At 37.4% G+C, this 25,772-nt stretch overlaps 1 protein-coding gene across 2 annotated transcripts in view; it reads left to right on the top strand.

Moving 5' to 3' along the window:
* LOC109790631 (ubiquitin C-terminal hydrolase 12) overlaps positions 1–23,763 on the top strand; it is a 59,298-nt gene extending 35,535 nt beyond the window's left edge. For both annotated transcript variants that reach the window (XM_029269697.2, XM_029269698.2), the window contains exons 21-32: positions 1,839–1,949; positions 20,317–20,372; positions 20,522–20,699; positions 20,772–20,873; positions 20,958–21,029; positions 21,916–21,981; positions 22,180–22,245; positions 22,439–22,525; positions 22,649–22,765; positions 22,878–22,952; positions 23,063–23,149; positions 23,246–23,763. In XM_029269697.2, coding sequence (XP_029125530.2) covers positions 1,839–1,949; positions 20,317–20,372; positions 20,522–20,699; positions 20,772–20,873; positions 20,958–21,029; positions 21,916–21,981; positions 22,180–22,245; positions 22,439–22,525; positions 22,649–22,765; positions 22,878–22,952; positions 23,063–23,149; positions 23,246–23,287 — 1,059 coding nt within the window. In that variant the 3' untranslated portion in view covers positions 23,288–23,763. The remainder of the gene's footprint in view (positions 1–1,838; positions 1,950–20,316; positions 20,373–20,521; positions 20,700–20,771; positions 20,874–20,957; positions 21,030–21,915; positions 21,982–22,179; positions 22,246–22,438; positions 22,526–22,648; positions 22,766–22,877; positions 22,953–23,062; positions 23,150–23,245) is intronic.
* The last annotated feature ends 2,009 nt before the right edge of the window (positions 23,764–25,772 follow it).

Genomic DNA, 25,772 nt, shown 5'->3' with positions numbered 1-25,772 from the left:
GAGAACTCCAATCCTATTTCTTCACCCATGGTCAGTGGGTGTAAACTCTCTAGAACAGGTTCCGAGAAATTCCTTGATGTGACCTTATACAGATCTGTTGTTGGTGCTTTGCAATATGCCACTATCACTCGCCCTGAAATTAGCTTCTCTGTCAACAAAGTTTGTCAATTCATGTCTAACCCCCTTGAACAACACTGGTCAGCTGTCAAACGCATTCTTAGGTACTTAAAAGGCACTATGTTCCTGGGGTTACATCTGCAACCAGCTCCTTCTAACTCTCCTTTGTCAATCCGTGCATACTGTGATGCTGATTGGGCCTCAGACCCTGATGACAGACGATCTACCTCTGGTGCCTCTATATTTGTTGGCCCCAATCTCATTTCTTGGTGGTCTAAGAAGCAAACGGTTGTTGCTCGCTCCAGTGCTGAAGCTGAATACCGAAGCCTTGCTCTTGCCACTGCTGAAGTTCTATGGATTCAAACTTTACTCTCTGAACTCCATGTCTCTCATCACACTCCTGTTGTTTATTGTGATAACATGAGCACGGTTGCCCTTGCCCACAATCCTGTCCTTCATGCTCGGACCAAGCATATGGAGCTAGATCTTTTCTTTGTTCGTGAAAAAGTTGCTGCTAATTCTCTTCATGTGGTTCATGTCCCAGCCATTGATCAATATGCAGACATTCTTACTAAAGCTCTATCTCCCTCTCGGTTTTGTGAGCTTCGGACCAAGCTCAAGTTGGTTGACTCTTCGCCTCAACCCACTTGATCTTGCGGGGGGATATTGGAGTATATCTTTACTCGTATTAGATATGTTATTGTATAGGGCTACTCTTTCAGTTAGTTATGTTCTGTATTTCTGTTTTTACCTTTTACCTGTTTAACAGGTTCTGTTTTTCTGTTTTTTATTTTTTACTTGTTCAACAGGTCATTGTTTCAATAGTCTTCCTTGAAGCTATTGAAACATATAAATAGGACAATTGTATTCTGATTTGTTACCTAAGAAATACAATTCAAATCTTTCTATCAATTCTGCTCTCTCTCTCTCTCTGTGTTTTCTTCCTCTTCTGTTTTCTGTTTTCCAGAATTGACATAATTCTAATAATATCCATAATGATGCTCAAAGCAGGTGTTTGATTCAGGTTGAGAAAGAAAAAGAAAATATTCCGGGGGATCTTGGGAATGGTATTACTGGGAATAATGATTGCAATGTTTGGGTGACCAAAACATTCTGGGGACTGAATCTGATTGGCAGTATTGGTGGGAAGTGGCTGGGTTCCAGTGATCAGTCATCTGCTAATGTCAATTTCTGACAAAACAGAGGGTGCTAGCCTGGTAGGGTTTTGATGACCATGGCAGTGGCTTTGGATGGCCGCTGCCAACTACCAAATATTGCAGACAGCGGTGGATTCTGGTGATTTGTGATGGGGGCAGCAGGTGCCTCCCACTGTCTGTCAATAGTAGCAGCAAGGAGTTGCCAAGTTGTGGCAATTGGAGACTTCCCAAGGCGTTTACTTCTGGCAATGATATTATGTCAGTAGATTGATGACCAGGTGAAGTGTTTTTGGGCTTGTTGCTCATCACAAATATTCCCATGCCTTGAGAATAGAGTAAACCCACATCCCTCCATGGGAATGAAAAGCATGAGAATGTTTAGCAAAAATACTCCTGGAAATCAAGTTTGATTGGGATTTTTTAGTAATGTTTTGCCAAACATTGGAATCCATTATTCCATGTAAGGATTCCCACCGTTGAAAAACATTCGACATACCAAATGCCTAAATTGATTGAGTTCATGCATCTTATGTTGGTATATTGACTAGTATTCTATATTTGCAGCTGGAAGATGGAGATATCATATGCTTTCAGAAGGCTTCTTCTATGGATAGTGAGGAAAATGTCCGGTTTCCAGACGTGCCCTCATATTTAGAATATGTGCACAATCGTCAGGTACTTCCAATTTTTGGTTACTTGATATATTAGCAAAGTGTGAAGAAAATATTTCCTTCTTGTTTTATTTTAAATGAGCATAGGTACATTTTGTAGAAGGCTGTAAGGAAAAAATGAAATAATAAATTGGATATACGCAAAATTAATTAGGAATCCCAAAATCATATGGGTGAATTAAAAATAGAGTAATTGACTGCAATCTGGGGAATAGATATTTGTCATTCCCAGCTTGCCAACATTAGACTTAAAGTCAGATTTCAATTAGTCAGATTTCTTGAATTGGAATTGATAAATCTTAAAAGTAACCTATTTATCAAGATTAGTTCACAAACACCTTCAGCAATAACTTTATATGCTGCTTCTGCACTGCTCCTAGCCACAACAGTCTGTTTCTTGCTTCTCTAAGTCACCGCAATTCTCCATACCTTTGAACTATACCCTGTGGAGGACTTTGTGTCCTCAAAAGAACCTGCTCAATCAGTATCTGCATATCACCCAACACCTCGATGTTCACACTTTATAATAACTCCTTTCTAGGCGTGCCTTTTAGATAGCAGAGAATTTGATTTACAGCATCAAAGTGTCCCTTTCTTGGAGAATGCATGAACTGACTTTCTACACAAACACTATAGGCAATGTTAGGTCAAGTAAGAGATAAGTAAATCAGTTTACCTACCTGGCGTTGATGCCTGTCCTTTTATATATATATAATATATATTAACATTAAGCATTATAGATTAGATAGGTAGAGAAAACCTTATATAAGAGGCTGTGTATGCTTTAGAAAAGTCAAACTATTGGTATTGAATCTAGGTTGTTTGCACCAAGTTTTGAACATATAAATTAAATTCGGGGCCCTCTTAAAGATTTTGTCAGGATATCTGCAAGTTGGTCATTTGAACCGGTAAATTCAATGCAAGTTTATTTGCACAACAACTTCTTCCCATGTAAAATGGTAGTCGATTTTTATATGCTTAGTTCTGTCATGAAACACTTGATTAAAGGCCGTATGAAGTGTTGCTTGGTTATTGTAATACAACTTTTTCTATCGGACTTTCCACAATTTTAGTTCTTGAAGTTGCTTGATCTGGACCAATTCAAAAGTGGCTAAAGCCATAATTGTCAATTTAGGCTTGACCAACCCGTAAATAAGGTCAGGGTTGGGCTTTAAAAGGGTGGCCTAAATAGAAACAGGCCATTTTGGCTGATCCGATAAAAAATTAAAATGAATAATTTAATAGTTAGTAATAGTAATTAATAAACAATAGAGTATTAGGGTGGAGTAAATGAGTAAGCCCCTGGTCAAGCAAAGACACAGGCCAAATTTGATAAGTCTTGAAATAAATATTGTAGAAATCTTGCATTTGGATGTGTTTTTGACCCTAAGGCAAAGTTGAATATCATAAGCATTTGTTATTGGAGGCTTTATTCATATGACTTTGAAGAGAAAGTGAATAGGATGAAAGAGGGTTTGTATAATGTCTTGGTGAATATGTAAAGCAAACGAGTACCAATGTTGTCAAAAAACGGTTATAATGCTGTGATAAAGGTATGGTGGAACAGGTTGTGTTCATTGCCATTCACCATCCGTTATTTGGCAATTTATTACGGCATCCGCCATGACCGTTGAACTATAAAGGTTTATGATGGTCATGGTGGGTATAACATTTTTTTTTATAAAAAAACCCAGTTTAGGGCTTCGACCTGTGCCCAAATACATAGAGTGCTTTTATTTTCTTTGTTCAAACACATTTCTCTGCAAAAGCAGTTGCTCCAAGTCACGGAAGCTGCTGCCCTAGGTTCCCTAAAGCTTCGTTAAAGTTCGACCACTACCCTCTGGCCACCTTCATCGCCGGCGACCTGGTGGACCCACACTTTAATGAGCAACTTCAGAAAATAACTCCAACAAATGCAGTGAAATTGTTTTTTTTTTTGCATTTTTTTTCTTCCTTCATCTTTTCTTCAACTGTGTTCATCTGTTGATGTTGAATTTTTCAGTGTTTTTATTTTCTTTTTCTCTTCTAATTCTTCCTTCAACAATTATTCATTTGTGTTCATATTTTTTTTCGTTCCTTTTTTTCTCTACGTTCTAAACCCTAAACCATATTTAGAGTTGTTAGAATAACTTGTTTAGAAAGCCTCTTCTTTTTTTAAATATTTACTGTATTTTTCTGATTGTACTCTCTCCTGATGTGATTGCTTAGGCTTTTAGACTCTTTAGCCTTTTTCTTGTAACCCTAATCACTATCACTCTTAATATAAGGAAAATGTACAGATCAGTCTGACTGATCCTTTTCTGCCAACCTATTTCAATATTCAAGTAGAGCTTCTGTTCTTCATCTTTTATTCTTTTTTTCCCTTCTTTTTCAGCCATTGGGTCTGGTTTGAGTTCCTATTTTTTCTAAGTTCTAACATTTGGTTCCTATTCTTTTGATATTGCTGTTTTGATATTTAACTATTTAAGTAGCTATTTTATTGTTTTTAATTTATTTTTGCTGTTTGTTATTTATATATATATATATATATTTTTTTTTTGTTTTGTTTTTGATTATATATATATATATATTATCTTTTTTTGTTCGCCATGGTGTCCACCATATGTTTATAAAGGATTTTTGCCTCACTACTATAGACCGTTATCTGTTATTGATAACCTTGACGAGTGCATCAATCTTTACCTAGTAATTCATCAAGAAGATAAGCAATACATGGGCCAGGTTGGGCCAAAAATATACCAGCCTAAACATAATTCAAGCCAGGCCAGGCTAGCCTAAAAGCGCACGTGGCTCATGCAGGTTTAGTCAAGCCAGGCTGACCAGTTTGACAACAATATCCATATCTCTATATTTTGCTTCTACATTAGACTAGGCTACCACATTTTGGTTTTTTCTTTTCCAAGAGATAGTATTTCCTCCAACAAATATACATTATCCAATAGTAGAGTGCCTATTAATAGGTGAACCTGCCTAGTCAACATCACATTATCAAAAAATTTGGGTATTTCCTCTATCCTTATACAATAGCCCTTGTTTTGGAGCCTTTATGATGTATCTAAGAATATGAATATGAATATGAATTACAATATTCCAATGATCAACATGAGGAGCTTGCATGAATTGACTAATAATCTATATTGTTAAGGAAATGTTGGGCCTAGTGATGATTAGATAAACGGGAAACTAGTTTACTGAATCTCTCTAGATCTGAGAAAACTTCACCTTCATTTGCCATTAACTTCTAATTTAGATCCACGAGACTATTAACAAGTCTACATATAATAATGTTTGTTTCTGTTGGATAGGAATCCCAAAATTTATGGGATATTATTATGTTGCAGAATTTCAGGGATTAATTTATGGGATATTATTATGTTACAGAATTTCAGGGATTAGGATCTACAATTTATTCTTTATTGCTGTTACTGATTTATAGGGATTCCTATTTAATTATAGGAATTTCCTATTATTTGTTTCCTTTTTTATTTCCCTGTTTTACCTATTTATGTACTAGACCAATCATTTGAATAAAATAAGGAGAATGATTTCTTCTGCTTCCGATAATATGGTATCAAGAGCCAACTATTCTTAATCTTAGATGAAAACTCAATACAATTTCATGGCTGATGTACCACCCACACAACCATCCACACCAGAAAATATTTTGCCTTCAAACAGAAACCTAAACAAACCAGCCCATATGGCTTCATCCTTCCAACCTATTGACCTAAACTCCTCAATTCAAATAACCCAACACAAATTAAATGGGTTAAACTTCCGAGAATGGTACCAGTCGGTCCTTCTTGTCATCAAAGGGAAAGGAAAAATGGGCTATCTTACAGGGACTTCTGCAGCTCCACCAATGATTGATCTTTCCTACAATAACTGGGATGTTGAGAACTCCATTGTCATGGCTTGGTTGATAAACTCAATGGAACTTAAAATTGGCAGAACTTACCTTTTCTGCAAAACTGCCCATGAAATATGGACCACTGTTCAGGAGATGTACTCAGACCTCCAAAACTCTGCCCAATGCTTTGAAATAAGGTCATCTTTGTGTAATACTCAACAAGGTAACAAATCTGTAACTGAGTATTTTAATATGTTGGTAGAGTTATGGCAAGAAATGGACTTGTTCTATACTATTTCATGGGAATGTTTTGAGGATAAATTGTTGTATGACCAAATGCTGGAAAAAGAGGGTATTTGATTTCCTTCAGGGACTTACAAAAGAATTAGATGAAGTTAGGGGACGGATCCTTGGCCTCAAACCACTACCAACTCTCAAGGAAGCCTTTACCATGGTTAGAAGAGAAGAAAGTAGGAGGAAAGTGATGTTGCAAAACAATCCTACAATTGAGAATTCTCATTTAATCTCAGCTCTTGTATCTTGAAAAAATGATCTAAAGACTATCCGTCCTAAAGAGGCCAAGACATGGTGTGATCATTGCCAAAAACCTTACCACACCAAGGAGACATGCTGGCTCATTCATGGAAAACTTGCAAATTGGAAACCTAGAAGTCAGCGCAAAGTTGTTGCCTCTGTTAATGTTGTTGAATCTTTTGCAGATGTAAGGAAGCAATGTTCAACTATTTTTTCTGATGAGCAAATGGATATGCTAAAGAACCTACTCTCTCAACTCAAACCTGAAGCTTCTGCACCAACAAACTCTACAACAAACATTGCTCACAAAGGTAATGGTCAGTTTTCTTTCTTGTCTAGACAAGAAAATACAGGAGAATGGATCCTAGATTCCGGAGCTACTGACCATATGACAGGGTCATTTGTTGACTTTATGTCATACAAGAAAGCTGATAAATGTGTCACTATTACAGTAGTTGACGATAATTCATCAATGGTAACTGGTACTGGTAACTTAAACTTGTCGGGACTAAAACTAAAATCTGTCCTTAATGTTCCTGAATTAAAATACAGTCTCATATCTGCCAGTAAATTGACTAAAGATCTAAATTGTGCAATAATTTTTTACCCTTCTCAATGTATTTTTTAGGATTTGTCTTCGGGGATGATGATTGGTAGTGCTAAGGAACACAATGGTCTATATTTTGTTTCTAATTCACCATCAAAGTCAGATTCTTCTCAAACCATCTCCCTATCAACCGTGTCAGATTCAAATGTTTTTCTATGGCACAACCGTCTTGTTCACCCTAATTTCAATTATTTGAAACACTTGTATCCAGAGATTTATTCTTCAATAAAAATATTTCTTCTTTTAGGTGCGAACATTGCATTCTTGCAAAACAATCTCGAACTAATTATCCCTCTCATCCCTATCAACCATCACAACCCATCCATCTCATTCATAGTGACATATGGGGTCCTTCTCGAATTCCTAACATAAATGGAGCCAGATGGTTTATCACCTTTATAGATGACCATACTTGTGTGTTGGGTGTACCTCTTGAAAGAAAAATCTGAAGCTACCAATACTCGTGTGTTGGGTGTACCTCTTGTCACCAATATTTTTGGCTCATCAATTCACATCCTTCGTACTGATAATGGGAAGGAATACTTCTCTAATGATCTTAATGGTTACCTACAGGAACATGGCATATTCCATCAAAGTTCTTGCAACCATACCCTGCAACAAAATAGGGTTGCTAAAAGAAAAAATGGCACATTTTTGAGGTGCTCGTTCTCTTATGTTCACCACAAATGTTCCCAACCATTTTTGGGGAGAAGCTATGTTAACTGCTACCTATCTTATAAATTGTCTTCCCTCCAAACCTCTCCAACTTTTAACCCCTCTTAACTGTCTAAAAAGTTTTTTTCCTTTAGTCAGAATGTTGGAGTCTATTCAACCAAAAATATTTGTGTGTACAGATGTCATAAATGCATATTCCTTGGCTATTCCTTGGCTATTCTCCTACACAAAAAGGGTAACCAGAATCTCATAAATGCATATTCCTTGGCTATTCTACCACACAAAAAGGGTACAAATGTTACTTCCCAAAATCCAAAAGGTTTTACATATCACCGCTTTTCTTGAAAATCAACCTTTATTTCACAATGATTCATTTCGGGGGAGAATATATGATTGAACCTCATCATTGGGATCCTTCTATCTCCTAATTTTTCTTCCTTTACTTGAACCTATGCAAAAAGAATTTGAAACAGAATCTACACAAATAACCAGTCAAGGGGGAGAATTAGAAAAAAGGACTCAAAATGAGTTCAAATTTTTTCCAAAGTTCTACATTAGAAGACATAATGTTCCTTTGCAAGGTCAATCTTCAGACCTGGAGCCAAATCATGTGGAAGCAATAGATTGTAACACTGGGGGTAATTGTGCAGTTGAAAATCTTAATGTTGAAAACGATATTATAGATGAATTTGACTTGCCTATTGCCTTACAGAAAGGTGTTAGATCTTGTACAAAGTATTCTATATCAAATTTCCTCATATTCTAACCTATCTCCGAGATATAGAGCTTTTGTTACAGAATTGGATAGAGTTCAGATCCCAAACACTGTCTTTGATGCTCTAAAAGACGAAAAATGGAGAGCTGTTGTCCTAGAGGAAATGGTTGAACTAGAAGAAAATAAGACCTGGGATATTGTCAAGCTTCCCAAGGATAAGAAAGTTGTGGGCTGTAGATGGATATTTACCACAAAAATGGGTGCAGATGGGAAGATAGACATATATAAAGCGAGGTTAGTGGCCCAAGGCTATACCCAAACCCATGGTATATAGATTATGAAGAAAAATTTGCACCAGTTGAAAAACTTAATTCTATTAGAATCTCATTTCTCTTGCAGAAAATATGGATTGGAAACTACACCAATTAGATGTGAAGAATGCTTTCTTGAATGGGAAGTTGGAAGAGGAAGTTTATATGAAATTGCCCCCTGGATTTGAAGGAGAAAAGAATGATGTTGTGTGCAGGTTAAATAAGTCCGTGTATGGACTGAAATAGTCCCCAACGGCCTGGTTCACAAGATTCAGCACTACTATGTGTTAAGATAATTCTATAAGATATAGGTTAGATATACTAGTTTATCCTCTCCTAATTTCTAGTTTAGTTTCCTTAGTCAGTTTTATCTAAATCCCTAAACTTTAGGAATTGATTATGTTTTATGCCTATTTATTTTATTGTACCCATCAATTTAATAATATGAAAATCATTCAAATTAAAGTTGGTACCAGAGCATTCTGGTCCTGGTTTGGAAACCCTAACCCAGCCGCCACTAAGGCATCTAGGGTTTTTCGAATTTTGTTGGCGGTCGTCGGAGTTGATGCCGCTTGAGTGTTCAGAGGTCGCCGATCGGCCTTTCTGTCGCGAGCCGCCTCCAGACCGGTGTCTCACGCACTCTCACGAGCGGTTTTTTGTCAAAAAAGCTCCCCCACGCGCCGCACTCCAGGCCTCCGTTTGCGACGCCGTTTGCACCATTGGACTCGCCGGCTCTCCCTCTTCTTGTTTTGACCCTTTTCAGGTTGTGGGTCACACTGTAGGTGGTCGTTTGGTTACTGCTTGGAATTCCGTGGTTGTTTGGTTGCTTCCACGGAATTTTGAGACTGTTTGGTTGCTGTCTCGAAGGTCTTTCGGGATTGTTTGGAGGTGTTTTTGCCGTTCTTCTCCTTTTTCTCTTCATGGCAGAGAATTTCAAGAATGGCACACCTTTTGCTTTTATCTCTAGTTCAATTGACCGTGGAAGTCGAGGACGTGGTCGTGGTAAAGGGGGTAGAGGAAACCTCCATTGTACCTACTGCCAAAGAGATGGACATACACGAGACAGGTGTTATTCCTTGCATGGATTTCCGAGCAAGACAGCTAAAGTGGCTCAATCTCCGACTTCGGCTCTAGAAGTCAAGATTGAACCCGAGAGCAATCATCCAATCACATTATCTGCCGATGATTACAAAGAGTATCTTCAACTGAAGGCGACTAAACAAGCCCTTTCCTCCATCACTGTTGCTCATACCGGTAATTCTACAGTCTGTCTCTCTCATTCTATGTCTATTGGACTCTAAAGACTAACCGTGAGAGATGAGGTACCATTTTCTTTAATTTATTCAAGCTTGGATAACCTAGGCGACGGTAGATTAAACCAGGAGACTCAATAGATGCACATATGGTAGAGGTAGAAGGCTGGAGGTAGTAGAGACCATGTGATTCAGATCCAGCTCCAATCGTCTGTCCCGTACTTCGGTCTTGTATCAAGAAAGAATCAGAAGTGAAAGTTATGACACAGTTTAGTGACCGAGTCAACTTACTTATAGAAATCAAATTAAAGGGACATCCATGAACTAGTAAAACAGATTTTAATGGTAGTGATGGAAGAGGTGATAAGTTGTCTACTCAGGCCATCAAATGTGTGTTCTTAGGATACTCCCGTGTCCAAAAGGGGTATTGTTGTTACTTTCCTGCTACGCATCGATTTTACACTAGTGCATATGTCACTATCTTTGAAGATACACCATATTTTATTGCCACAGATGTCTCTCCGGTTAACTCAGATCTCCTCTCAGGTATTGCCTATTCCTCATTTTGATCATAGTGTGCCTCCTACCACACCTGCTACTTTAGAGGCACCAGATCCTCCCACTCTACCAGGGTCTGACCATCCTCTACATCGATTTGGGATAACCTATGAGCGTCGATCACATACTGTTGTTCCTCCCAATGATTCTACAATTGAGCCATGTGATTCTACTCCTGCTTCAATCTCCTCACCTACTCCGGCCCCACCTACCTCAGTTGACTTGCTCATTGCTCTTCGTAAAGATAGTCGTTCTACTTGTAATCCTCATTTATAACTTTCTTTCATATCATCGTTTGTCTCCTACCTATTATGTTTTTGTCTCTGCTATTTCTTCTATTACCATTCCCAAGACCGTATAGGAGGCCTTAACCCATCCAGGATAGTGACAAGCAATGATTGATGAGATGACAGCTTTAGACTCTAACCACACTTGGGTACTTGTCCCACCTCTGCCTGGAAAATCTGTTGTTGGTTGTCGGTGGGTATTTAATGTTAAAGTGGGCCCTGATGGACAAGTGGATAGATTGAAAGCTCGTCTTGTGGCTAAAGGATACACACAAGTATATGGTTTGGATTACAAGGACACTTTCTCTCCAGTTGCGAAGATGGCCTCAGTTCGTCTCTTCCTAGCCATGGATGCTATGAGGCATTGGCTTTTGTTTCAATTAGACATCAAAAATGCCTTTTTACATGGTGATTTGGAGGAGGAGATTTATATGGATCAACCTCCTGGGTTTGTTGCTCAAGGGGGGTCTGGTCTTGTATGTAAATTACAAAAGTCCTTGTATGGCCTCAAATAATCACCTCGTGCTTGGTTTGGTCGGTTTTGCAAAGTTATACAGGAATTTGGAATGATTCGCTGCGAGGCAGACCACTCTGTCTTCTTTAAACGCTCATCGACACATAGATTTATCTATCTTGTTGTTTATGTAGATGATATTGTGACTATAGGTGATGATCAGGAGGGCATCAAGGCTCTGAAGCAACATTTATTTAAAAACTTTCAAACTAAGGATTTAGGTCCCCTACGTTATTTCCTTGGGATTGAGGTCGCTCAGTCAAAGTCTGGTATTCCTATTTCTCAGAGAAAATATGCCCTTGATATTCTAGAAGAGACCGGACTTACAGATTGTAAGCCAGTTGACACTCTTATGGATCCCAATGTGAAGCTTATGCCTAATCAGGGGGAGCCTTATCCTGACCCAAGGAGATATCGGAGATTAGTGGGAAAATTGAATTATCTCACCATGACCAGATCTGATATATCTTTTCCTGTCAGTGTTGTAAGTCAGTTTCTTAACTCTCCCTGTGAGAGTCATTGGCTTGCAGTTGTTTGAATCCTTAGATACATCAAAATATCTCCAAGAAAAGGACTTGTTTACAATGATAAAGGACATACATACATTGTTGGATATTCAGATGCAGATTGGGCAGGTGATGCAAGTGATAGACGGTCAACATGAGGCTATTGTGTCTTCATGGGTGGTAATCTTGTCTCATGGAAGAGTAAAAAGCAAAGTGTTGTTGCACGATCAAGTACAGAAGCAGAATACCGTGCTATGGCTCACACCACATGTGAGCTCTTGTGGCTAAAATTCTTAATTCAAGAGTTGCAGTTTTGCAAGGTTGGTCATATGGAACTAGTTTGTGATAACCAGTCAGCTTTATACCTCTCCTCTAATCCAGTTTTTCATGAGAGAATAAAGCATATAGAGGTTGACTGCCATTTCATCAGAAAAAAGATCCTCTCCGGTATCATCAAGACCTCCTCAGTTTGCTCCAAGGATCAACTTGCAGATATCTTTACTAAACCTTTACGAGGTCCTAGGATAACATATATATGTAACAAGCTAGATGCATATGATATATATGCTCCAGCTTGAGGGGGAGTGTTAAGATAATTCTATAAGATATAGTTTAGATATACTAGTTTATCCTATGAGAAAAGGAATTGCAAGAGGATATCTGAGATTCAATATTTTGAATGAGAATTGAATTGATTGAAAAAGATAATACAAGAGAGGTATTATCTACATATATAAACCTAACGGACTTAACTAACTCAAGAGTTAGTTAGTCAACAACAGTAACTAACCTAAAGATAATAGCAAAATACAATCAGAAAATATATTTGGATACACGTAAATAAGACAGCAAATAAAAGTATTTATTATCCTATATTCTCTTCTCTAATACACCCCTTACAAGCTCAAGGGGGATGAAACAAAGTAGATGGATCAGCAACATTGAGGTTGGAGCGAAGAAGAAGAAACCGCTTGGGAGACAGGGCCTTGGTCAGAACATCTGCAAACTGATGTTGGGCAGGTATATGCGAAACATTGAGGGACTTGTTGAGTACTTTTTCACGAACAAAAAAGATATCAAGCTCCATATGCTTGGATCTGGAGTGTAGAACAGGATTGTGTGAGAGTGCAACAGTACTTTGATTGTCACAAAGTACAGTAGGAGTATTTAGAGGAACCTTTAATTCCTTCAGCAGTGACTGAATCCACAAAACTTCAGTTACAACTTGAGCTAAGGCTCTATATTCAGCTTCAGTGCTGGATCTGGCAACAAGTAGTTGTTTCTTGGACCACCAAGACACAAGATTAGGACCAAGATAGATGCACGTTGCTGAAGTTGATCTTCGGTCATTTTGATCAGACGCCCAATCAGCATCAGTGAAAGCAGTGAGATTGAAGGGATCAGTGTGCTTTGCAGGCGAGAACACAAGTCCATGACCGACAGTTCCTTTGAGATATCTAAGAATTCGTTTGACAACTTTCCAATGCTCTTCCATGGGAGAGCACATGAACTGGCTTACCTTATTAACACTGAAGGCAATTTCAGGTCTTGTAATTGTGGCATACTGCAATGCACCAACTACAGGCCTATACAAGGTAGGATCATCAAATGGAGTTCCTTCTTTAGCAAGTTGTTGTCCGCCAATCATGGGAGTGGAGATTCTTTTGGAGTCTTCCATTTTGACCTTAGTAAGAAGGTCAGTAATATACTTGGCCTGGGAAAGGAGCAATTTTCCCTGAGAGAGAGACTTGACTTCAATACCTAAGAAGTAGTCCAAAGTACCAAGATCTTTGAGAGAAAAAATATCGTTGAGTTGGGTAACAAATTTTTGCAGCATGGATGGAGAATTTCCAGTGAGAATGATGTCGTCTACATAGACAAGCATGAAAATAGTGACAGTAGAGGTGGAGAAGATGAACAAACTGGGATCACACTTGCTTTTGTTGAAACCAAGCTTGAGTAAAACAGACGTAAGTTTGTCAAACCAGGCTCGAGGAGCCTGTTTCAGTCCATAAAGAGATTTGTGCAATTTACAGACAAGATTTTTATTGGCAGAATCTGTAAAACCAGGAGGCTGAGACATGTAGATGTCTTCCTCAAGCATGCCATTGAGGAAGGCATCATTAATGTCAAGTTGTCGAAGAGACCACTGAAAGGATACAGCAAGAGAGAGAACAGTACGAATGGTAACTGGTTTTACAACAGGAGAGAAGGTTTCAGAAAAGTCCAGACCAGGTAGTTGATGGAAACCTTTGGCAACCAACCGGGCCTTATATTTATTGATAGAACCATCAGGATTTTCCTTGACACGAAAAACCCATTTGCACCCAATGGGTTTTCTGCCACTAGGTAGGGTAGTTAGGCTCCAGGTGTTGTTGGTGTGTAAGGTTGTAATTTCAGCTTGCATGGCAGCACGCCAATTAGGATCAGCCAAAGCAGTTTTGACTGTCTTAGGCACAACATGCGACAGAAGAAGTGTGGGATTTCGTCTGGGTTGAACAATTCCATTTTTGGAGCGTGTAAGCATTGGATGAACATTAAGTGGTCTGGCTGGTTCTGAAGCTTCAGTCAAGGCAGTAGAGGTAGAGGAGGAGCTGTGTGATGTGATAGGTGAAGGAAGTTGAGGGTCAGCAGACTGAGTGTATGGGAGACCATCACCAGATGAAGCAGAGCTCTCAGGTAGAGTGGGTTGAGACGGGTTGATAAGAGACGGAATAGTGGAGACAGAAGTGCAAGGATCAGATGAGGTAGATTGGGAAATAAAGAGGTCATTGTAGGGGAATCTGTCTTCATTAAACACTACATCTTTGCTGATGTAGATACGGCCAGACTTGCTTAGGCATTTGTAGCCTTTGTGAGTAGGAGAGTAACCTAAGAAGAGACACTCCTCTGACCGAGGTTGAATTTTGTGTTGGTTGTAGGGTCTGAGTAGAGGAAAACAGGAGCAGCCAAAGATTTTTAGAAACTGATAGTCAGGGTCTTTGTGATGGATGAGTTTGTAGGGTGAGTTGTGATCAATAGACGAAGAGGGAAGTCGATTAATGAGGTACACAGCGGTCAGAAATGCATGATCCCAGAACTTGAGGGGTAACGAAGCATGATGAAGCATGGTCAAGCCAAGTTCAACAATATGACGATGGTGCCTTTCAACCATGCCATTTTGATGATGAGTGTACGGACATGTCAGTCGATGCAGTATGCCTTCTTGTTGCAAAAACGGAACTAACGGACGAAACTCACCACCACCATCAGTTTGAACCGCCTGAAGTGGAGTTTGAAATTGTTTCTCAGCAAGGGCTTTGAAATTCAGAAAGTGAGTGTAAACATCGGACTTCCGATGAAGCAGATAAATCCAAACATATCTAGTGCAAGCATCAACACACGTTAAAAAGTACAAATAACCACAATTGGAATCTAATGATGCAGGTCCCCAAACATCAAGAAAAACGAGTTCAAGAGGTTTAGAATAAACGGTGGTAGAGGATTTAGAGGGAAGTTTATGAGATTTGGCCACACAACACGAATCACAAAAGTTGGAAATTTTATTAATATGAGGAATCCGAATATTACACAAATGTAGAGCTTTGATTAGTGCATCATGCTGAGGATGCCCTAACCGTAAATGCCATTGTTTGTAAGTATGAGAAACACCATTTTTACATTGTTCAGAAAGAAAAATACAAGGTGCAGAATTAGTAAAGTGTTTGGGTATGTTGCCAGAGTGGGATTTATTCGTTTCAAGAATTGGCTGAAAATGATAGAGACCATCTTCACCAAGCTTGCCCTCAAGAAGAGTCTCGTTCAAATCCTGTGATTTGACAAAGCATGAATGAGGATAGAATACAAAGTAGACATTATTATCTTTGGCAAACTTAGATACATTGATTAGATTTTTTGTTAAAGTAGGAACAAGTAATAAGTCTTTCAGGCAGAAAACAGTGGAGGGATGAATGGGGGACCTAAACACATTAGAACCAATTGAAGCTATAGATGTACCTTGGCCATTGGCCATAGCAATGTGCTCGGTTCCTGTAAACTGGGCACTTTGAAGGAGATGTTGAGGATCCAGAGTGGCATGATGTTGTGGTAGTGTTTAGGGTGGGCGTCGCATTTGGAGTAGAGGAAGTGGAACCAGAGTAGCCTTGCTGAGTAGGTTGTGACGTGGGAAGATGGAATCCAGGCGGTGAAGGATAGTAGCCAGAGGGAATAGACCCAAAGGATCCACCGATGGTGGGGGGCGGCCACGAAGGTTGACCAGAGAGGCCAAGCATGTTTGCGGTGCCAAACTGTGGAACAGTGCCAGTGCGAGGAGGATAGACAGGCCCAGAGCCAAAGGTAGGGTAGGGAGTAAGCATTGGAGTGAAGCGTTGATAACACGTGGAGGCTTCATGACCACGTTTATGACAGATTTGACATTGAACCGAAGCACCACGATTCCTGCCACCACGACGACCACGACCACCATCGCGGTTCTGATTAGGAAAATTCTGAAGCGTGTTAGGCTGAGTGTGAGCGAGCTGAGATTGTTGAAAGGCAAAATTAGCGTTCTGAGTCACGAGGAACAGGGACAGGCTGGGCAAGATTGATTGTTACAGGTTCTTGGAGAGTGGCGATTTTGGTTTGATCAAGTCGAGCCTTTTGAGCAAATTACGTGCTCAAGTTCTGCAGGGGAAAATGTGTCATCCCTGCTAGCAAAGGCAGTGACAGTGGAGATGAGCGAGTCGTATTCGGGTGGCAAACCACTAATGATGCATTCAACATGCTCACGAGGTGAAACAGGACTGCCAATCGAAGCCAGCATTTCAATAATGGTGCTAATGCGGAGTAAGTACTCGGAGCATGAACGTGTCCTTTTCTTGATGGTGCGGAGTTCAAGACGCAGTTGAGTAGCTTTAACCTTGGTGAGCGAGTGGAAATGTTGGAAAACAAGATCCCAAATTTGATAGGAGTGCCGACAGGAGACGACACGAGCCTGTATAGATTCAGAGAGGGTTAAAAGCAGCCAAGAAAAGAGTAGCGAATCCTTGTGGTCCCAAACAGTATACTCAGGATTGACATTGTTGGAGTCACGATCTTCAGCAGTCAAGAATTTGAGTGGAATTTTTGGATTAACCACGAAACGTTTGAGGTCATGAGCGCGGATCACAGCAGTGACCTGTTGTTGCCAGGTCATGAAATTTTTGTCATCCAATTTGCATGTAACAGATTGGGAAAAAGTGTGTGACGCGGAATGGTCAGAGGAAGCGGAAGCCATTGAATCAACGGAGGCAAGAGACGACAAGATGGAAGAAGTCACACGATGAAGAGAGTGTGAACGAATGACAGAAACAGGACCGAACGCGCAAGCAAGAACAGCGTCGAGGCGCGACGAAACAAAACGCGCGAGCAAGAACAGCGACGAGGCGCGACGAAACGCGCGAGCAAGAACAGCAAGATCAGCGAAGCAAGATCAGCGACAAGGCGCGGCGAAAAACGCGCGAGCAACAACAGCGAGGAGATTTCGTGCAGCAACAGAGGCGCGAGCAATTAGCAGGATACGATGGAGAGGTGGGTTGAGAAACGGAACGAACCGTGCTCACTCTGATACCATATGAGAAAAGGAATTGCAAGAGGATTTCTGAGATTCAATATTTTGAATGAGAATTGAATTGATTGAAAAAGATAATACAAGAGAGGTATTATCTACATATATAAACCTAACGGACTTAACTAACTCAAGAGTTAGTTAGTCAACAACAGTAACTAACCTAAAGATAATAGCAAAATACAATCAGAAAATATATTTGGATACACGTAAATAAGACAACAAATAAAAGTATTTATTATCCTATATTCTCTTCTCTAATATATCCTCTCCTAATTTCTAGTTTAGTTTCCTTAGTCAGTTTTATCTAAATCCCTAAACTTTAGGGATTGATTATGTTTTATGCCTATTTATTTTATTGTACCCATCAATTCAATAATATGAAAATCATTCAGATTCAAGTCTATGAAACAACTTGGCAATGTTCAAAGCCAAGCAGACCACACCCTTTTTCAAAAAAAATCCAAAGATGAAAGAAGGGCTATTCTTATTGTATATGTAGATGACATGGTAATCATAGGTGATGAGAATCAAGAAATTGACAATCTCAAAAGTTGTTTGCAAGCAGAATTCAAGGTTAAAGATCTTGGGCAGCTTCAATACTTTCTTGGGATGGAAATAGCTAGAAGCAAGAAAGGTATTTTCATCTCACAAAGGAAGTACACTCTTGATTTGTTTCGAGAAACAGGGAAACTAGGTGTAGACCTACAACAGCTCCCCTAGACCGAAATTGGAAGCACAAGATTATTGAAGATGGTCCTCTAGTTGAGAAGGAGAGATATCAACTCTTCACTATCACCTCATTCCATCAGCACACCAACTCCTCAAGCCATGCTCACAAACACTCAACCTTTAGTCATGGAAGTTAATATTCTGACTCTAGAGCCACTTATCATGTTACAAATGTGTCTCAAAACTTGCATCAACATTATTTGAAGGACCTGATCAAATCCTCATTGGAAATGGTTAAGGTCTTCCAAGTGTTGCCTCCTTTATGTCCCTGTTAACTTTCAATTTCCACTTATTCTAAAGGTTTTAATGTTAACCAACAATTTTTATTTGGTAACATGTCTAACATGTGCTTCAAAATGCCATACAAAAAAGAGGTGCTTGAGTGATCTAAAACTCACTCGATAGATCAATATCTATATATGTGTGTGTATAAACCCTAAGATTTGATAGTTGAAATCTTGTTGTCACTTAATGTCTCAAATGTGTTTGTACATCATGACTTATTTGATCCACACTTTGCAACATTATGTTTTGAACTAGCTGCGCATGCACATAAAGACTTGTGATATTAGAGTCAATCTTCTCATCATCATGAGTTTTTTCTATCCGCAAACTTAAATGCATCCCTTTGCAGTGACTACTGCATTAAACCTCAACTTTTGCTCCCAAATCTTATCACCTTAAAATCAAAGGTTCATGTAGAGGTCTTATACCTTTGAAATTTGGTGGAAGTATCTAGTTGTAGAATCCATATACAGGTGTTGAAAAACAAGTGTATTACTCACCTAATGTGTCTCATGTGTTTCTTCGTGGTTTCAAGCATGACGCATCAAAGAATGACTACTTGGTGGTTCAAGTGTTCAACAGGGTTAACCCAAAATTTGATGCTAAAGCAAATTTATGATGTATTAATGCATATTATTCTTATTTTCCCCTTTGATTTAACCGAAATGTTTTATTTTAGGGATACCACTTCCTGTTGATTTTCAGTACACAAAATAAATTGTGGTTTGGCGGTACATGGAGAATAATTTATGGGATGAGTGTTGGGACCAGGACCCCTGTGTCAACATTTTAATAGAAATATGGGTGATGAAAAAATATAAAGTGCAGTCATCTTTGACCAAGACTGTTGCTGTGTCTCAAAATGTCATTGATCTTTCTGAATACTTTGGAATCTGCTATACAAAAAATTTGTGATATTGTTGGATCCGGTTGATTGACTACACTCGTGAAATGTAAGGGACAGTTGTAGGAGCATCAATGCTATCATGATGTGTCTACAAAATTCTGATGTGTATACAAAGCCTATGCTTTCACTCTCGTGACAGCCAGCAAGCTGATGATGTTGACAAATAATAGCAAATTAACAACAGAAATCAGATTGTGAAATATTTTCTAGTACATTTTGGTTATTCATTTACTTACTTTTGGTCTCCCCATGTTGCCTCACATCTAATTGCTGTCTGCCACATTCAGTAAAAGAAACTAATATGGAAGGAATCATGTATACAATCAGGCATATTTGTGGACACAACGGGCACAAAAAAGGGGATTTAAGAGAACCCTAGGTTACTGATGCCATATTGAAGTTTACAGGAATTGTGTAATGTTCAGACACAAATTCATTTATCTATAATCAAGAGAAAACAATGACAACTTAAAGAGGATGGAGTCATGGGGTGATTAATTATGTGTTTTGATTGAGACTCATTGAGAGTTTTGGTAGACCGATCAGTATTTTTTGGGGTGATAGGTCCGAGGTCATAAGGCCTGACCGAACCTTGTTTTTTAATCTATGAAGGAACCAACTCTGATACCATATTAGTAGAGTGTGAAGAAAATATTTCCTGTCTTGTTTCATTTCAAATGAGCATAAATACAGTATATAGAATAACGTAAAGAAAAATAAGGAAATAAAAAATAGGGTATTCCCAAAATTTGGTATCCCGTAAGTTACAAAGGTGAAGATTGACTGCAGTCCTTCCAATTAATGAGATGCTGTGGTTTTCCTAAAATTTAGGGATTAATTTACAATATGAATCATATGATACAAATTTATTTCTTTTTTATGTGCATGTGAAGTTTCCCGAATTAAGTCAATTTTTTTAGGTAGATTATTTTTTTTTATTTTACTACGTGCCCATGCTTGTGCATATCTGTATGTAATTAATTAATCTTGCAAATTTCATAAGTCAATATAGAAATAAGAGCTCAAATTCTTATATGTTTGATGTATTCTTAGGTGGTTCACTTTCGATCTCTGGATAGACCTAAGGAAGACGACTTTTTCTTAGAGATGTAAGCTTCTTGGTACTTGTTGGGGGCAAATTGTTAAATTTTATACTATTTACCTTTTTTACTAAAGAGCAGAAGTAGTTTTATTTTGTAGATGATTATGTTTAGCATTCTGTCCTTGGTCTTATTCTTTTCCTTACATTGAGTTTTAGGTCAAGGCTTTATTCATATGATGATGTGGTGGAGAGAGTAGCTCAACAACTTGGTTTGGATGATCCATCCAAAATACGGCTTACACCACACAACTGCTATTCACAACAACCCAAACCCCAGCCTATTAAATACCGAGGGGTAGAACATCTGTCTGACATGTTAGTTCATTACAATCAGGTATTTATTGTAAATTGATCTTAATATTTTTCTTGAAAAGAGAATAGATCTTATTCCTTTCTTCAATGTCAGACCTCAGATATATTATACTATGAAGTACTTGACATCCCTCTACCAGAATTGCAAGGGTTGAAAACTCTGAAAGTTGCATTTCATCATGCCACCAAGGATGAAGTGAGTATGTTGACCAGATTCTCTTCCATTTTTATGTTGATTTATTTCCTAACACTTCTGTGTTTCTTAAAATATTTTCATCAGGTGGTTATTCATACTATCAGACTCCCGAAGCAGAGCACTGTTGGGGATGTCCTTGATGATCTTAAGACAAAGGTGAGATTGTTTAGTTTTGATTTATAAACATGCCTACATAGACAACACTGGTCCCAAGAAACAGATGCTAACAATTATGATACATTGCTTCATTTGAAGTCAAAAGGGAAATAAGGCAGTGTTTATAGACTCATTGATGGAGATCCCACATTAACTAATGATATGATCAAAATAATATGTACAAGTGAGGGGCAACCCTCACCCCATGAGCTAGCTTTCAGGATTGTCCCAGGCCTAAGCCCAAATTCCAAAGGTATTAGAACCTGTCCTAGTGAATGTTGTTTGGTATGTAGGCCGCCCATTATTGGAATTCTATTATACCAGCTGCAAATGTCTAATCCTAAAATCTTTTTGCTGAAGATGTTTAGTTTTCAAAGTGATTGGTGTTGGAGATCCCACATTGACTAATGATATGATCATAAGTGCGGGACAACTCTTACCCCATGAACTAGCCGTTTTGTTGGGCTATGAGTAAACTCAAAATCTAAGATACTATTGAAGTCTATCCCATTGATGGTTGTTGGACCATCAAGTCACCCATTAATGGGATGTTATTGAATTACCTGACTTCTTGCTTAAGATGTGCAGTTTTCAGAGTGATAAGTGCGTTAAAAATCTCGCATTGATGGATGATATGACCAAAATATTGTATCTAAGTGTAGAAAAATCATCAAAGCCTCATGATTTAGCTTTTGGAGTTGAGTTAAGCCCCACCCCAAATTCCAAGTCTCTACCATATTTGCCTGTTTCTAGATGTTGTGAATTGTGAGTGCATTGTAGGGCAAATACCAAATTTTGCAAATAAAGTTGCTAATGTTTCCTTCATTATTAACTTCTACATGAAAGTATACTTTAATTCTAATGCCCACTTTTTACTATTGCTCAGGTTGAGTTATCTGATCCTGAAGCTGAACTTAGGTTGCTTGAAGTCTTCTATCACAAAATATACAAGGTATGATGCATTGATGACTAGTTGATTATTACTATTTTTTGTTATTGTTAAAAAAACCATCTGGAAATCTTATTTAAATTTTCTATTCAATTTGATCCTGTCCTTTACCTGTGTGTTTCTGCATGTGCTATTGACTCAGAAACAACACATTTTTATCGTTGAAATTTGTTTGTCACTTGTTGCCCTCTGCCTGTGCAGGTCTTCCCTCCGAGTGAAAAAATTGAAAACATTAATGATCAATACTGGACATTACGAGCAGAGGAGGTAGAAATTTCTTTCTATATATGGGGGTAGAGACTAGAAACAAGGGAGATAGCCTTAGTGTTATGAAGTATTCCTGCCTTTATTTGTTCAAATGATAATATCGTGTGATTCTTCCAATTATATTATATTCTTTTTGTTCAGTTTCTCAACTAAATATTTCAAATTCTTACTTGGTCACATTCAAATGTAACAGATTCCAGAAGAAGAGAAAAATCTTGGTCCTCATGATCGTCTGATTCATGTGTACCATTTCAATAAAGACACAGCTCAAAACCAAATGGTAAATAGTATTAATTGATTAATTTTTTATTATGATGTTTTTAAAATTGATTCGCAGATATTTCATGCGACTTTAATTGTATGACCTAAGTATTTATTTTTGTTTTCCCCCCAAAATTTACAGCAAATTCAAAACTTTGGGGAACCTTTTTTTCTGGTAATACATGAAGGTGAAACTCTATCCGAAATTAAAGTGCGAATACAAAAGAAACTTCAAGTTCCTGATGATGAGTTTGGCAAGGTATTTCATCATTTACCTGTGTTATTTTTAGATTTCCGGCTTTTTGAGTAAATTTGTTTGCTTGATGAATTCATTGAGAAAAAGTTGATTTGTATGTTTCTTGTTTTTCCAGTGGAAGTTTGCATTTCTATCACTAGGGCGTCCCGAGTACCTTCAAGATTCTGACATTGTATCCAGCCGTTTTCAGGTGCGCTTATTGAAACTTAATTGTAATTGTTATTTTCTCAAAAAGATATTCATCACTATATTCATGTTTAAATGTGTTTACTTTGTGCTTGTTTTGGTATCTTTTGATAGAGAAGAGATGTTTATGGTGCTTGGGAGCAATATCTTGGCTTGGAGCATACCGACAATGCTCCTAAAAGATCATACGCTGTCAACCAGGTTAGTGAATTTTCTGATGGTCAAGCTTTCTCAATGACAATTCAGTTGAGGGTAAAAATCTCTCTTTTGTTTACACCTCATGGCTTATGTTTTCAGAATCGGCACACGTTTGAGAAGCCAGTAAAGATTTATAATTAGGAATTGATGAGTTCATGCATAGGATGAATTTGGCATTATTATATATCTAAGGGCTTGTAAACTTGGCGAAGATGGAAAAAGGCAACTATGTATAGGACTAATGAAGTCAGCAATTCAGGTGGTGTCTGAAGACTTTAAGTTAGTTATGTGGTATGTAATTCTTTCTGTCAATGGAGTAACATTGCTCTCAACACCTTGTATCTGCCAACCACAGCGCCTTGAGCTTTTTACTACTTCCGTTTTTATATGGAGGTTCTCCAAGTTGAGGTCATTGATCATCATCGCTGAAACTGTATCAGTACATAAGATTTTTGGATTAGTGAGTGTATACAGGGTATAGTTGGTTGACTTTTGTCATTTTTCTTGATTGCTTCCTGATTTTGTCCAGTTAGAAGTGTTAATCCAAGTGACGGCTGCATAATGGTGTAGCAGAGACAGCTTTTTTATGTAATGTAAAAGAGATTTACCAGCCTCCATATATCTCTGGTCAACATAAAAATTTTCACCATTTCATATGGTAGTTTATCCTATTCCCCCGTGTCAACTAGCTATGAATAGAAACATTATAGAAAATGGGCATTGTAAGCGCTTTCTGACTTAAGCAATATGAAGAGCTATTACATTGGCCGTTGACTTTCCTTCTAATTGGCATAAAAATGTTACACGCCAGTGTGCAAAATGTTTTCAAGACCTGCGATATAAAAATGGAAGCAAAAGGATAACATCATGGATTTAAATTTTGTATTTTTTCTTGCATGGATAGATGCTGGCGGGAAGGAAATGGGGTTTTTCCTCTCGAGTTTAATGTGAGAGTGGTGTTGCTTTTCCTACCTCGTTTCATTGCACTCATGAAGAGGTATCATATCTATTGAGCAAAATGAATGCAGTTGATCTTCTAAGTTAAAAATAGTAGAATGACATTTTTAGCTCACGCAAATAAAATATCGGATACAAAATTGTGATATGCATAAAGTTACTACGTTAATCACAAGCAAAAGGCCATTAACAATTCAAATAAAACTACCACGTTTCGAGCATATTACCTATGGAGTACGGACTTAAGGAACGAAGTTAATACTGTAATCTGTATTTTAACTAGTAGCATACCCTTGTTCCCACGGGTTAACTGATTTTATTTAAACAAATTTAATTAGAATATTTATGTAAAGGTAAATGTTCCTTTTTTTAGTATGTTAAATTATACTCTTATTGTTTTTTTTTTAAGTGAGTAATTTTGTATACAATGCATGTCTAACATGAAGTTCAAAAATTCCAATATTTTTAAGGATATGTCAAACAAAAGAACATTCCATTGTTATGTTTTAAATATGAAGACCACCATAAATTAGAAAAGATCAAATAAGGGTTAGAAGCCCCACCATAAATATAGCACTGATTGCCTTTAATATATTACAACAATCGTAATATTGTGATCAGAAGTTTAAATGCAAAGTTGTGCTAAATCCTATAAACAAAAACACAAACCATTAAAATTTTTGGTTGTGTTTCAATCATTCATTAATAGAAAACATAATTCTACTCTTTGAAATATAGAAAATGTACTGACACATCTGTAGATTCAGAACAAAATCTATGTAACATCTTCAATATAAATAAAGTTAAATAACAAAGTTATTTCATGAAGAAATCATAAATATTACATTCCTAATAATAAAGTTAGATTGTCATCAGAAATACAAAGACTTCATCTCCTAAAAAAGGATTCCAATGAATCATCTAAAAACACATCCAACAAAGAAAATATGGTCATTAATCTTTGGTTTTAGAAAAAAATAAATAAATATAATAAGTCATAAGGAGGTAGAAAAAAAATACATTTATATTTAAATTATTATAATAGAGAATTTAAAAAATTAACATAATTTATATTTTGATGTAATTTCAAGTAAATTATTTTTTCTGGCCAATTTTAAGTATATATTTCCTATTTGCTTTTATAAAGAAATTTTACTTTTCATTTATGAGTTAAGTCTAAATTTTTATGTTTATTTTCATAAATAATATTCATCCTCATATGTTATATTTTATTGCTAATTTTTATGTTAGACAAAATAAAACATTTGATATATTAAAGAAGTCAAAATAAAAGAAGAAAAAATAATTTTGATATAATTTTTCTTTTTGCTTCATCTTTGTAACATTAGTTTTATTTTCTTCTTTTTATTAAAACTATATTAAAAAGAAAACGAAGTAGAAACATTGTAAATCAAATAAATAACAAAATTAAATGGTATTATAAAATTTACTATTTCGTAAAGTCTTTTTTTACTAGTAAGGATTTTTATAATGTACATTTAAAAGGATGAACAAAAGTAATATTTTCTTTCTCTCTCTCTCTCTCTCTCTCTCTCTCTCTCTCTCTCTCTCTCTCATTCAGATGAATCTATGCTAAAATTACTTATTTTATTTCATAGTTTATTAAAAATTTAAGAATTTTTAAACATCTGAACTAGATAAATAATTT

This window comes from Cajanus cajan, chromosome 2 (genome assembly GCF_000230855.2).
Source record: "Cajanus cajan strain Asha chromosome 2, NIPB_CcT2T_4, whole genome shotgun sequence".
In the NCBI taxonomy this organism is placed as follows: Eukaryota; Viridiplantae; Streptophyta; class Magnoliopsida; order Fabales; family Fabaceae; genus Cajanus; species Cajanus cajan.
Note: the sequence above shows the minus strand (reverse complement) of the source record. Positions and strands in the feature narration are given on the sequence as shown.